Source organism: Rhyacophila brunnea, unplaced genomic scaffold (assembly GCF_057557595.1).
Source record: "Rhyacophila brunnea isolate RB1 unplaced genomic scaffold, BYU_Rbru_1.0 scaffold_5, whole genome shotgun sequence".
Taxonomy (NCBI): Eukaryota; Metazoa; Arthropoda; class Insecta; order Trichoptera; family Rhyacophilidae; genus Rhyacophila; species Rhyacophila brunnea.
The window spans coordinates 3,799,684-3,812,171 of NW_028233170.1; the positions used below are offsets into that span (position 1 = coordinate 3,799,684).

Below are 12,488 nucleotides of genomic sequence, written 5' to 3' on the forward strand. Positions count from 1 at the left end.
TTAATGATAATAATAATAATCAAGAAAATATATTCCTTGACAAGAACAACACATTATGGCATTTTCTATATTGAGAAATCGGGTTTATAATTGGGCAGTATCTGACTTTTTGAATATTATGTATTTGTAACGGATTATGTTACTGTCATTTTCAATTTCAATTCAAGTATAATGCAATTGGAACGCAACTCAATTCGAAAATTTTTAACATGTGATGCATGCTAAAAATACCACATTTACGCGGGAATGGATATACTTGTACAATACTGTGTCACTTGTATGTTACCCCTAATTGTCGGTAAATGAATACGATTGATGGCATATATTTGTCAAATAAACCAGTCGTATCTAGTAAAAATTTACTTACGCACTTGAAAGAATGAACAATTTTTTATTTGTCCATCTGGGTACAAAAAAATACATACAATTAAAAATAGTTTCGATCAGATTGCGAATATCATACTTGAAGAATCTAATGGCGCAGTTTTATAATATCACAGCTTCAATGTTTCAGTCAGTAGCTTAAAATATAATATTTAAATATAATATTTTATTTTAACATAATAACTATCTGATTTTTGACATAGCAAATTTCCATCAAATGAAGGCAGTCGCTTCATCAGAAATTACAAAATTATTAAAAGAGTAAATGAAAAAAAATATGGCAACATAATTATTAGTATAGGTACTTATCAATATTGTTACCTATATTTTTAACGTTGGTGATTTATCGGATATGTAAAATTAAAAGGCCTCCAAACATGTCAGCGCCCCGGGCCTCCACGTACCTCATTCATCATGGCAATACAAACAAATCAATACGAAATAGTTCAGTAGTAATTCAATATTTTATCTTAACTCAGCTACATTTAAATTTTAAATGCTGCATTTACCAACGATGATCGAATAAAAATACTTCATCGTTTTATCGGGGAGAAAAACTCCAAACTCAATAAAATTAATCGAACTTTATTCACCATCAAATTCGAATTGCCGCTTAATCCCTCGCAGTAAAAATGGCGGCCGGCCGTTTTCCCGCCGTTTCGAAGTGCTTCCGGGAAATGGAAAGTAATGAAATGATCGGTGGATACTCCTCTTTAAGTTGGCGCCTGTCATAACACGCAGAAGTGCCAACCCCGTCGAAGTTCAGCGGGAACATTGACACACATTCGTTGTAGGCGGAAGTTCCATGTTCGAATCTCTTGTACGGGGTTACGAATGTGTGGACCGCAGTCATAGATATTATACATATACCGCGAAATAATTTAACAGTCAAATAAAATCGCGTAAAGTAAGTACCTATGTATATTACCATAATTAAGAATTTTAAATCAGTTTTCAGGCTTATTTATTAAAAGTATGTACATGCAAAAATAACAATATAAATCAAATAAATATTTAAAAATTACTAATTTCGACGTATTTATTTACATTTATAGATTAATTTACTCTCTAAAATCCGCTGTGCATTTGGCAGACTTGCGAAATAGTTTCATACTTAACAGATTTTTGTAATAAATGGATATTAGCCATTTGGACAACTTATTTAGTCCATGTTTTGGAGTCAACACACATATTGAAAAACAACATGTGAATTATCTAGATCTATCTCAATAACATATTATTTATATAACCATTAAATTTAGTATGATACCGATAGCACATACATAAATATAGTTTTTCAACGGTTTATTTTATACTATTTCACAAATTACTATTTAGTTAGTATACCTCTTTTTATGATGATTTATTTTCATTTTCTGGCAGAGGTAATATCTTCTGTATATATTTTCTGTGTTCTTTGGCCGCTATCTCCGACGGTGTTTATATATATATATATCGCGACTATTGTATCATCTTTTCTTATTCGGTGCCCTACCAACATTTTTTTCTGTTACCCAAACTATCCAACCTTACATAATAATTAAATGTTCTATATTTATAATAGGTTTTCCGAATTCGTTAAAAACCGTTTTTAGCATAATTTGTTTAGATACTTCTTCAATGTACTTATTATAATTAAATTAAAATGCTTTCTTTATTGGCTGTAACAATAGAAAACTTGACTACTTGAACATTATTATATTTTGAGAAGCTAGTTAAAGTTAGCGGCTCAAAAAATGAAAACCCCTGGCGATTTTAACGAATAGTTAATACAAGACAAGTGGCCTATTAAAGTTTATCATCCAGCATAATTTATGGACCTGTTTATCCTCCAACTTTCACTCAATCCCCACAAATAACTCCTACTCTAAATATATGCGAAGGCTTTCTTCCGTTCACTGACACACCATATATTTATTAACTCAGCTATTTTTTATATTATGGCAAATATTTTTGTTTAGTTTTATTATAACTCCTTTCCATATATCGTTTCATAATATTATGTTCTTTATAAAATAAGATCATTTTTCTATTACACAAAAAACATTAAGAAAACATAAAGATATATAAAATTTTTCTTTAAATAGTAATATTAGATGAGATTTAGAATAAATAATTATTACAGATTATTGAAAACTGTTAAGCTCTGATCAAATTGAGGTGCATGTTGCTTACTATCACGTGACGTCACAGTAAGCTGCTGCTACGGGAAAAGTGTATAATGTCGTTTTTCTTTGTGCTTAAAATGTTATCAGACTGATGCTCTTATCCCGTAGCACATTTTGAACATTTAAACGTACATTGTTAGTTGGCAAAATCTGCCGAAATCATCAAAACAACACTAAGGTTATCTCACGTTGAACCGCACTGCATCGACATCTGCATGACGTTTGAACGTTTTTTATCTTTTTTTAGGTGTCTACATTTTTTCAAATCATGTCAAAATCACGTTTTTGTTTTTAGTGGTTGGCACTATGTATTTTCTATAAGAATATTATCTATGATCTGCAAGTTGGGTTCTGTTCAAAATATTATCCATGGATTTATAACATCGTTAGTAATTTTATCGTACGCAAACGTAGAAACTGTTAAAATTAATTGAAATTAGCAAGAACAATTCATAATAATTCAAAATACTGATACATTTGAGTTGGCACTCTCTATAATTGAATTTAGACAGGTAGTGATCGTTCAAAATATTCAGCAAAATGACGAAACCATAGACTAAAACAATTGTCACCGTGACAGTGTAACAGTGACATGACGTGCATCTCAATTTGATCACAACTTTAGTGTTCTTATTTATCGTCTGAATTAAAATCTCATAATAGAATATGTACAACTAATGGTATTCGAATAAAAATAGCCGCGTATTTATTTATAAGTTACTATTGGAAAACCTCTTCGTTTCGTGTCTGTTTAATCCGGCCGCATTGTTTCCTTCAAGATCAACGTTTCTCAGATGCCACAGCACGTCCAAAATAATAATATGTCAATGTTTTGTTACGTCTTAGGTGGGCAACAACCGGATCGTTTCTTTCAAAACCCGGAAGACATTTTCCGGCGCCTTTTGTATTATATCTCCGCGGGTCTATAGTCTTGCACGTTCTGATACATGCTCGGAATTATTATTCCAGTCACCGGATGGCAACACAGGCCGCCACAGAAACAATACTTCACAAGACTTTATCGTCTAGTGTTGCCCGCAACCATCGATTACATATTATTATAATACATAACGTTACAATTACATATCAATTACCAATACTGACATATTAATATATAAATATACATTGAAGTTAATCCGTCCAAACCAAACCCGCCCCCACCACACTCGGTCTTAATAGAGCGTATCACTGGACCCTACAGTGGCGATGTGAATCCATCTATTTAATGTATGACAGGGAATTTCCTGGGAGTAAATACCCAAGACTAAGGTTGCTACGCTCCTAAGTGAGCTCTGACTGAGTTTAATGAAAGTGCTGGGGAGAGAATTAAAAGAATTTAAGGTATATTTAACAAACGAACCTAATCATGCGGACTGTAAAACTTATGTGAAGAGATCTTCACGTCTGCAGTAAGACGCCGCAATTTTTCTAAAAGCAAGATAATAATTGGCCTTTGTAGGAACCAAGACATCATTGATTGCATACTATATTTAAATTCGAATTATCCACCTAATCTTTACATAAACAATATTTCACACAACTTTATCGTCTAGTGTTGCCCGCAACCATCAATTACAATATGTCACACATAACGTTACAATGTCACCTTAATTACTAATATAAATATACAGCATTGATTGTATATATTTAAATCCGTATTATCCGCCTACATGCATAGACAACCGTTGAATAAATGTACACACCCCTCAACCCGCACCTCACCTCACCACTCCACCGTTGCTATTTGACCACTTTACATAAGTAATGACTTACTGCAAAGTTTTATTTTGTCACGAAGTAAGATTTTGAGATATCGTAGTCATACTAAATTGGTAACATGAATGCACAAGTTTCATCACTTTTTGGGTTATAATTTGAAAATATTGTCATCGCGATAAGAGAGAAAATGTTAATACGGAATCACTTGCAAGAGAGTAACATATTGTTCCACAATCATTATAGAATTATTGTTATTCGCCTGTTATTTTGATATAAATAAACCATATATTACATTTCCCAAAAATACACAAACAATCTAAATATAGTATACCTTGATTAAAATAATGATTTTCATGTTATTATTGTTTGTCAATTATGTCTTTATTAATAATTTATTCATTAAAGCGTCTCGAGTACCTTTCCCTACCGTTTGACATTACTATTTCGGGTTCAACACAGGAATTTCACGTAGGTATTCCAAACAGATAAGCGAAAAAGAAAAAGGCGAAACGCAGTTAAGAAAGTCGTTCTAAAATAGCTCACTAACTTCTCTTACATAGTATCCATTCGTCTAAGTCGAGTGGCACTCATCGCGGAAGGCAAGTGTTCTTTCAGACCATTGTCAATAATCACAAGGATAAATATAAGAAGAAGGTATATTTTTTAATACTGAAGAGTAAATTTACATTATTTATCAATATCGGTGTATTAATAGATACTTTCTGTTTGAAATAAAATACTCTTGGTGGTTTTAAGCCAATGACAGCTTTATACGAACAACTTATTAATTGTATGCCAAATTTGTATCTAATTATGAGTTTGTAATAATATAAAATATATGTACTTCAAATGGAAGTCCTTGGCAGTAATATTATTAATTTTATAATATAATAACCTTCTGGAATAACTGAAGATATTTAATCGTTTTAATGTCTATTAATATAATTAGACACGATAAATTGTACGTAATAATTGACTAACTTAAACTACTGCAATATAATATTGTTATTAACTGCCATAGTCAAATATACCTAATATAGATATCTTATTTATAAAATAAGTATCACTTTGTATCCATCATAATATATTAGGTATAAAGATTGCTTTACGACAATTGCCACAAAAAAGATAACTATCTTATTCTATCAATAATTATTTAATTTATTTGTCCAGATTAATGTAATGAGTTTAATTCGTTTACTAATACATTTTTAGTTACTAATGTACCATAGTAAAGCCAGTCTGGAGTGCTTTTGGCCGCCTGAATAATGTCTTCAAAAGTGACCTTTCACTATGCCTAAAGCGCAAAGTGTTCAACCAGTGTGTACTTCCCGTAATCATATATGCGTGTGAAACATGGACCCTACGTAAAAGAGAGATCCAGAACTTATAGTGGCACAATGTGGTATGGAGAGGTGCATGCTGGGCATAACGCGAAAGGACAAAAGATGAATGAGTGGATAACGAAGCAGACAAGGGTTTGCGAAGTGAATAAAGTTCATTAAAAGCCTCAAATGGAGAAGGGCTGGACACGTAGCTCAAAGAGGGGACAATCGTTGGATAAATTTAGTCATCCAGTGGTATCCAATAGGTACAAAACGTCCGCAAAGTAGACCTAGAGGCCGCTGGATCGATGAAATGATAAAGTTCTGCGGAAGTACGTGGCAACGCAACGCACATGACCGAGAAAAGTGGAATCAGCTTGGAGAGGTCTTCATCCAGCAGTGGATAGATTCAGGCTGATGATGATGATGAAAGAGCATAAAATATTATGTAATTATTTAGCTACACCCAACCTACGTAATATAATAATTCGATTGATTAAAAAAACTGCGTAGATACATTTCATATCAATGCCAATACTCACCTATCCCGATCCGTGTCTGCATGCAAAGAGTTTTATAAAGGTCGTCTTTTGTTCGTTAATGGATTATAACATCGTATAATAACAGTTTATTCTCTTTCCAATTGTTTCAGACCTCCTATACAGACAGACCATTACCATAAACAACAACCCCCTGGAAGTGGAAATCATAGACGTTTCCGGGGAGGGAGAAGACGGCTTTCCAATCGAACAGGTAAGAACACGCATACATCGACTAATTATAATTTATTAGCATCTATTCGCATCGCTCTCTATTGGCTGGCTGATATAATGAAGCAGAGAGTTAGCAAACTTTGTAAGCAATGAAACTATGTGTTAGACGCTAAGTAATGAAAGATTTATTTAATCGTTCGGCATACTTACAGTTTTGTAATAATTGATGGCTTCTTACAGTATGCAAAACATTAGTAATTTCCGAATCAAGCCTTGGATAAAGATTTTTCTGTCTTACTCATCGTTGCTAGTTCGTTGTTTACAATGTTCATGTAATTACCGTAAATTTTGTTAGTATGACGATAGATTTAAAATCAAATGAAAAATTCCCAAAGTTAATTTCATCAATGATTTTTATTCCAAATTCAAATAGAAGAAAATATAAATATTATTTTTTTACTAAAATAACAACACTCACTGTATTACATTCATAATTTGAAAACACCTCAGAGAAATGTATATAAGTAGAATAAATTCACATTCAGCGGGATTCAAACATGCGTTCACTGGATTCGCGCTTATGTGCTCTATCAACTAAACTATGTGTGTCCTATTTAATTACAACGAAATCAACTAGAAGGTTTAACATTTTTAAAGCGCTTCACAAATTGCATTGATTTTGGCAGTCAGCTTTTTTATTTTAAATCAAAGTTTAAATTACCTTAATTATTACTAAACGGTGTTACGATCAGGTCATTAAATAAATAAAAAAAAATATTTACGTTTACTTTGGAAATACAACTTTTATCAAATAATATGAGACATTTCTTTGTATAAACTCTAAATACATTGGCACAAATTTAATGTGTTATTTCTACTTCTTTTATCAGGTCCAATGGGCTGACGCATGTTTAGTGGTCTACGCCATCACAGACCGAAGAAGTTTCCAACATGCATCAGACACCCTCGCAGCCCTCCACAAGGTTCGTCAAGGAACTGGACCCCTGGCACTTCTAGCCAATAAAGCTGATCTCGAACACCTCAGAGAGGTAAGAAAAACTTCCAATCAAAACATAATAACCATCTGTTAGTTTAGTGATAACTCCATAATGTTTAAATTACATATACTTATTATAATGCTAATTGGGTACTTAGTTTTGTCTAAGAAATGTATGTTAACCCTCTTACAGTATTGAATAACTATGTTATTACAAAGTCATTATCTTTTAATACTGATAAACTAACTATTAACGTAGGTAATACAAAGATAAAAATGTCAAGTTTTTATAATATCAAGCGTCCAATTTAATATGTATAATAAAATTAGATATATCATTAATAATTAATATAAAATGTATAACATGTTTGATATACCTTCAAACTTCACAACTCATTAAACAATGGAGAAAAAAAATGTGAGGCGATAATCTATTTCGATTTTTGAAATACATATTTCAAAGACAATAAAATACTTTTTTATGATGCGGCCATCGGAAGTACTAAATCGAGAACGTCGTAAAACGATACTTCCGTGTACATTTTTTTGTCTATGATACATAATTATCGTATAAAAAAATAGTTTCTATATAATAATTATAATTTATTTATGAAATTAACTTTTCTTAATTCTACATTAAAAAATACCTAAATAGATAACATTGACTGTGACACATATTATTTTTTTAAATTAATATAATATCATTATAATATTGTCCTGGAAATTGATATTAGAACTAAGAATTCTATCCGCAATGTCAAGTTTATCCATTTAGGACTATATTATATTCTTTTTGTATCATATCAGATATCTTAAGATGTTATATAAATTATTATAAATATTTATTACGTAAATCTAAACGAAAAAAAAACAACCGCAAAAAAGAAATGATAATATTTTATCATTTGACATATTGTTTTCTCTTTAGTTTTCATTTACATGATCATATAACAGGCACAATAACATGTCATATTTTCTAAGAAGGTTGTTGATAACAATATTATTATTAAGAGGTAGAAATAATATTAATACAATACACGCAATGGCGTAGAGAATTTTCCATCACGATAGTCTCATAATCCTGCGTGGGTCGATGCATTTTCTTCAGAAATTTTCTAAGACATCATTATTTATTATATATTATCTTTCTACGTGAATTATTCAAGTCTTAGATATGATGAACGGCATTTTGAAAGGTTATGTCATAATGAACATAATAGTAAAATGTTATATGTTTACCTACGTAGAATCTAGTCTAAATAATAAAATATAATATTATGTGTGAATATCTGCAATTTAAAATTTAAATACTATCCAACTGCTGATTTTTTTTTCACTATGGCAAACCAAAAGTAAATTTATTTCGATTATCCCAACACTAATAATTATTAAAACAATGTTGAAAGAAAATAATTCAAATATCGAACATTTTGGTGTTAGCATTATAGTTGATGTAATGTGTGTATATTTTATGTACAGGCTATTTATTCTGTTACTACTTGGGTGGTTGGTGGTGAAAATCTATACCTAAACATCTACCTGTATCTATCTATTTACCATAACCATTTACATATTATTCATGTATCGATAACCATTATGAGTGATATATTATTATATTATTTTACTGTCTGGCCTACTACCGGTATATTTATTTACCTACGTGATTTGGCAAAAAAATAATTCACTCCGGCCTTTATTTGTGCCGTATAGTAATATAATATGTATTTATGAAAAAAACTGTATTTATAAACAGCAAATTTGGGTGAAATTCATTAGAAAATTGATTTCCAAGAATAGAATAAAATTATAATCATATTTTGGGAATAAGTGTTAAGGTGTTCTATGAAAGCTTTGAGGCTTTGAGGGAAATAAATAAACTCATATCACGCGATCCATATGTAAGGCGGCTAGTAAAATTATTATTAACAAACCGAAAAAAATACTCGGAATCGGTCTTAACACCAACTGGCAGAATAATGATATTGTGTGAATGCTATAAAATATACATAATATATCATTCGTTGGAAATTCTATTGTTCCGCGAATGACTACTAGGAGAGGGGAAACTTTTTCGTACTTACCACATTTTTATAGGCCATGAAAACAATATCGCATACGCCATAGAAACAGTTGAAACCGCAACATTGTTTTTATAGTTATTATCACCAGGGAACACGCAATTATCAATAATCCGTTATATGGTTATAACAAACAGTAGGTATGAATAAAATTTGATTTTTTCACTACGTTCATGGGGACATTCTTACATACGAAAATCGTACATTTCCCACTATCAGTTTGGGCAAATCCGATAGAAAATCTCATCTTACTAATCAGTCGATATCTCATTGGCTGCATACCATTTAATACTAATATGCCGACCAATGAATGGCTCCGAAATATAAATGGAACATTATTACTTCTTGACATCTCATTATTACTTGGGCAGGGAAATACTAGTAGGTAGTGTAGATACCTAACCTACCTATCTACATGTTTTATTTTCATATACGGCTATTTGAATGTACCAGTGGCGAAGGGTGGAGGTAGGCTGTTAAGATCCGACATAAAATAGTGCACACTACAATTTACAGATAGTGCTGGTTTGTAATTAAAAGTCAATTAAACCTTACTTAAACCAAAGCATAATAGTTTTGGTATGCTATGGGCGATCCGACAAAAACATTGCACACTTTTTCACATAGTTATTTGTTTTCGTTGAATTAATAATACATACATACAGGTGGTGTTGGTTAGTTTTCTTAAAATTCATTAACCCTGCCTAAACCAAAGCATAATAGATACAAAATATTATTCTATTTATAAAATACCCAAAATTATGTATGATTTAATGTGCATAATTTTAGATATTTTATAGATAGACGAATATTTTTTGACTATTATGTATTATGGCTTGGTTAAGCAGGGTTTAATCGAATTTTAAAAACTAAAAATGTAATCTTAGTTCAATAAAAATAGATACGTATGACTGACAAAGTTTAGTGCGCACTATTTATACCAGAACTTAACTGCCTACCTCCACCCTTCGCCACAGGAATGTAAGTACTATTATTTACCATCACAGTTTTAGACATATTATTATAATCCGGAATATTAATTAATGTCTAAATCTCAGGTTTAATATATTTTCACGAATAAATTAGATACTTTAAAAACGATAGGCTCCGGAGGCCTTTTTAAATTCAAGTAAAGATGAGCTTAACAAAATAATAAGTAAAAATCATTTCCGCGTGAACAAAGCGAGACTTCCGTTGTTCGTTATTCACATAAAGAAAACAGTTAAAGTCAACTTCCTTATAAAATTTTCACAGGCCGCTTCCTACAAAAATGAATGTATTTTTCGACACTAATATTTTAGGCGACTCATTTGAATAATATCGCTTCTGTTGCCAGGCAGCCTTTGGTTGTTTTAAATTATTCAAGCTGGGAGTCATTCTTTTTAAGAGATTTTCTCCAATTTACAGACGTCGAAATTTTCTGAGAAAATGAAATATAGACAATTTCTGTAGACATCCATTCACCATATCGTGGATCTGCCCACTTCTCTCCAATACCTACATACATAAACAATCAATTAACTTTTAATACTATACTACGGTCAATTCAAATTGTCACCAAGTGAAGACGCTGCCGTGTCAAGGAATAAGGCTTTGTAGATTATTTTCGCGAACTTTTATTAAAATCTACATTTTGGGCTTATCCGTATTCTGTAAATAAATAAATGATTTTCTTAAATACAATAATTTAATATCTATCGAGTAGGGGTTCACAAAGTGTGTTCCGCGTGACTTTTCGATGACGTCTCACGCGAGATTTTTGATATCCTGTATTATTTTTTATTCTTCATATCAAATATTAAAAATTACATTTAAAATTTAATATCCTCTGGCAAGAATCAAATGGCTTCTTTACTTGGAAGTACCTATCTATAGGTATTTGTGAAAAAACATGTTCTACAATTAAATCAAACTTAACAGATAAGCATATCGCATCTGTTTTGCGTATTCACACCACAAAATTTGAACCTAGATTACAGGATTTAGCTTCAAACAAACAATTGCACAAATGACATGGTGGAAAAATTAATTAAAATACCTATTATTTTTTAGTATATAAATAAGACTAATAATAATTTATATTTAGTTAAAAATATAAGTTTACACAATGAATTTTTTTTTTTTAATTATGTTCTTCAAAAACAGAAAATATTTACCCGCTAATACTTTTGATTTAAAAATTGTCCCTTTGACGAAAAAGTTTGTGAACTCCTGCTATAATAGTGTCTGAATGCGTGTCTCTTTAGCCCAAAACTACAGGCCCTATAATACGAAAACTTGCATAATTTACAGACTCCATTAATTTATACTTTTAATAGACTTTCATCTCAATTCTCGACATCTCAAAACACAATACGAAGTGAGGCGTAGTAGAGAAGTGCGCATAGAAATCGAATAATTATTAATAATACGAATCAGTCTAGCAGTATACTATTTCTTTCCTTATTTCACGCGGATGAAGTCGTGGATTGTCGCTATCAATAATTATAGGCTATAATTATTTTGTATTTTTAGAATAATAGTGATTTAAGTTCAAAATTCTAAAATTCTTTTAATTCATTAATTATATTACATGGATATGTCGATAAAACAGGTATCTACTATGTAATTAATTTTGTTGGAGGAATGATTTCGATTCGAGAGAGGAGTTTCGATTTATATACGTAATACAATATTTTTTCTGTATTTATAGAATTTCCGTCAAATAAGTACATAGCTATACGAATCTTAATTAATTCTAGAATCACGAGATAATGAAATTAGCTGTATTATTTTTATCCATAACGATTGACTTCCGGGTTCGATTATAGCGGGACGTTTTGAAAGTTCAAACCAGAAAAAGAACAATATTTGAATTTTCACTAAATTCGTAATGTTTATTATTGGTTAGGTAGAATTCCGATTTTCTTGAGTTGATTTCCTCATTGCTAAATGTCTAAATGGTGCGACACATAACCAGATCGATATTATTTGGCGGTTTTCAAGTATATATTTAATTTAAATGTATGTAGTAAGTAGGTACGTATTTCATATTTCATTGCAAATCCTACCAGCCATATTTTTCCAGACTTTCCGTCAGAAACATTCCATATTTTCCGAGAAAA

The 12,488-nt window shown here is 31.0% G+C and overlaps 1 protein-coding gene across 1 annotated transcript in view; it reads left to right on the forward strand.

The window, feature by feature from the left end:
- Positions 1–12,488, forward strand: part of LOC147065913 (ras-related and estrogen-regulated growth inhibitor-like protein A) — an 86,185-nt gene that overhangs the window by 70,515 nt on the left and 3,182 nt on the right. Inside the window, exons 4-5 of the mRNA XM_085955325.1 lie at positions 6,249–6,349; positions 7,200–7,358. Coding sequence (XP_085811451.1) covers positions 6,249–6,349; positions 7,200–7,358 — 260 coding nt within the window. The remainder of the gene's footprint in view (positions 1–6,248; positions 6,350–7,199; positions 7,359–12,488) is intronic.